The sequence below is a fragment of the Capsicum annuum genome, unplaced genomic scaffold (genome assembly GCF_002878395.1).
Source record: "Capsicum annuum cultivar UCD-10X-F1 unplaced genomic scaffold, UCD10Xv1.1 ctg5491, whole genome shotgun sequence".
Taxonomy (NCBI): Eukaryota; Viridiplantae; Streptophyta; class Magnoliopsida; order Solanales; family Solanaceae; genus Capsicum; species Capsicum annuum.
The window spans coordinates 123,774-125,824 of NW_025863160.1; the positions used below are offsets into that span (position 1 = coordinate 123,774).

At 27.7% G+C, this 2,051-nt stretch overlaps 1 protein-coding gene across 2 annotated transcripts; it reads left to right on the forward strand.

The window, feature by feature from the left end:
• Nucleotides 1-321: 321 nt before the first annotated feature.
• On the forward strand, nt 322-1,290 carry LOC107866573 (small ubiquitin-related modifier 2-like). 2 transcript variants are annotated; one of them, XM_016712600.2, is made up of 3 exons: nt 322-388; nt 502-654; nt 796-1,290. In XM_016712600.2, the coding sequence occupies exons 1-3, from the start codon at nt 335-337 to the stop codon at nt 814-816; spliced, it is 228 nt and encodes a 75-aa protein (XP_016568086.1). In that variant the 5' UTR covers nt 322-334; the 3' UTR covers nt 817-1,290. The 2 variants fall into 2 exon arrangements, with proteins under 2 accessions (XP_016568086.1, XP_016568085.1); XM_016712599.2 differs by having other exon boundaries at nt 1,042-1,290.
• Nucleotides 1,291-2,051: the final 761 nt, after the last annotated feature.

The following is a 2,051-nucleotide window of genomic DNA, read 5'->3' on the forward strand; positions in this document are numbered from 1 at the left end:
TTTTAAGTCTTTTTGGTGTAAGAGGAAAAGAAGACCATAAATTGAAATCTACCTAAAAGTTATTACATTCATTATTTTTATTTTCATATATTAAACAAGTAAAAATAAACATAAATAATATTTAGATCATTAATTTTAAAAATTTCATTTCAATCTTAAACTCTAGACCAGTCAAATAATTTCATAAATTATAATATATCTTAGGTCTTTTTTGGCAAATAACCATAAATTGTAATATATCTACACTAATTACATTCACTAATTCTTAGGCTTCTAATCTCTATATAAACTAACATAATATTTCTCATTTTCTTCAACAAAAAATAATAAACCAATGGAACAACCAAGAAATGTAAACTCAATATTAGAGCTCACAATTCAATCTCAGGTTTTTATTTCACAATTTATTTTTTGGTCATTTAGAAAAAATGCATCTTTTAATCTTTCAATTATTTATTTATATTTTATGTTCCTTTTTGTTTTCTTTTTATTTTTGTATAGGATGGTTCAAAACTTTTCTTCCGCATGAAGCCTAATATAACTATGAGGACAATATTCAAATATTACTGTAAGGAAAAACAAATTATTGATTATCGGACAGTTCGTTTTGTATTTGATGGTCAACGTATTTCAGCAAGAATGACTGTAGAAGAAGTAAGATCTTAATTTGCTTATAACTTCGATGTAATTTATTGTTTTTTTTTGTTTTTCATCCGGTGTCCGGTGCTCATATTGGAGCCCCGACTAATTCGAATCGCGCGTTGCAGCTCCCAACTTACTTTTCTCCATATCCAGGTCGAACTCGGGCCAATTTAGGTGGCAGTGCTCCCAATAGAGTTTTCTCCATACCCAGGGTGAAACTCGGGCCCATTAAGGTGGCATCGCTCCCAAAAGAGTTTTCTCCATACCCAGGGTGGAACCCTCGACCTCTGGCTAAGGGTGGACCAGTCTCATCCACTGCACCACAACCAATGTTGGTCGATGTAATTTATTGTTAATTCAATAGTTATAAAACTTTTTATTTTATTTTATTTTATGAAGGCTGGATTGAAAGATGGCGATCAAATCGATGCTGTGTTGGATCAAGATGGAGGAGGATGTGCACTCTAAATATGAAGAACAACATCAATATGTCGCAATTTTTAAATTTCTGTTTTTCAGTAGAATCTAATTTAAGTGTCATGTGTCCAAGTTGACCATGAATATGTACTTTAGATTCACTATGTTATATAATCTTAAACATGATTATGTTAATTTTGAGGAGTGGTAATAAAGTTTTTTTTTTTTCCCTTTTTGGACATTTTATAAATTTTTAAATACCGAATATATAATTGTATTTTTGCTTGATTATAAAATGAAAATAAGTGTTAAATATATTTTTGAACGAATCAAAATAGGTCTATTTTGCTTTCTGATATGTTTTTGGCTAAAAAATGTCCTCGTCGATGCGTTTTTTTTCTTTTTAATTCAAAAATGTGTTTTAATTGTACAATTTGTCTTCTTTAATTTTACACTAGTCTCTTAAACAAAATCCTAACTTAAATTATGTAATCTTAACTTCATTTATGTGATAATAAAGTCTTTTTATTATTGGAGGCTCCATTTTTTTTTTTTAGTAGTAGATCTATGATTTTATTTTTGCTTAATTATGAGATATTAAAGTTTGTACGGAAAAAAATACAAAATCTTTATAAAAATAAGAAAAAAAGAGTGTCTCCAATATAACAGTAAAATTAGTTTAGAGACTGAATTAAAGCTTCAATATTTATTTAGTATATAAAATTTCAAATGAAGGCAATGTATAAGGCCTCCTATTAATAATTAACTTTAAATCATTAATTTTATTAAGTTGTGCGTTCTTGTGTAAATAATCAAACTCTATTTTATCGAAAAGTCGACCTTCTATGATCCTTGTATTTCATGTTCTTGTCTTTTATTTTCACATAGAATCAAATTTACCTTTTCGTTATATCATTTATAATATTCAATGGATTTTGAAAAATAAAACGGAGTACCTCTTCACTAATTCTTAAACTAATTAGAAAAAAAAA

Coding starts and splice junctions, on each gene's coding strand:
- LOC107866573 (XM_016712599.2), top strand. CDS start 335: ATGGAACAACCAAGAAATGTAAACTCAATATTAGAGCTCACAATTCAA. Junction 389..501: donor AGCTCACAATTCAATCTCAG/GTTTTTATTTCA, acceptor ATTTTTGTATAG/GATGGTTCAAAACTTTTCTT. Junction 655..1,041: donor CAAGAATGACTGTAGAAGAA/GTAAGATCTTAA, acceptor TATTTTATGAAG/GCTGGATTGAAAGATGGCGA.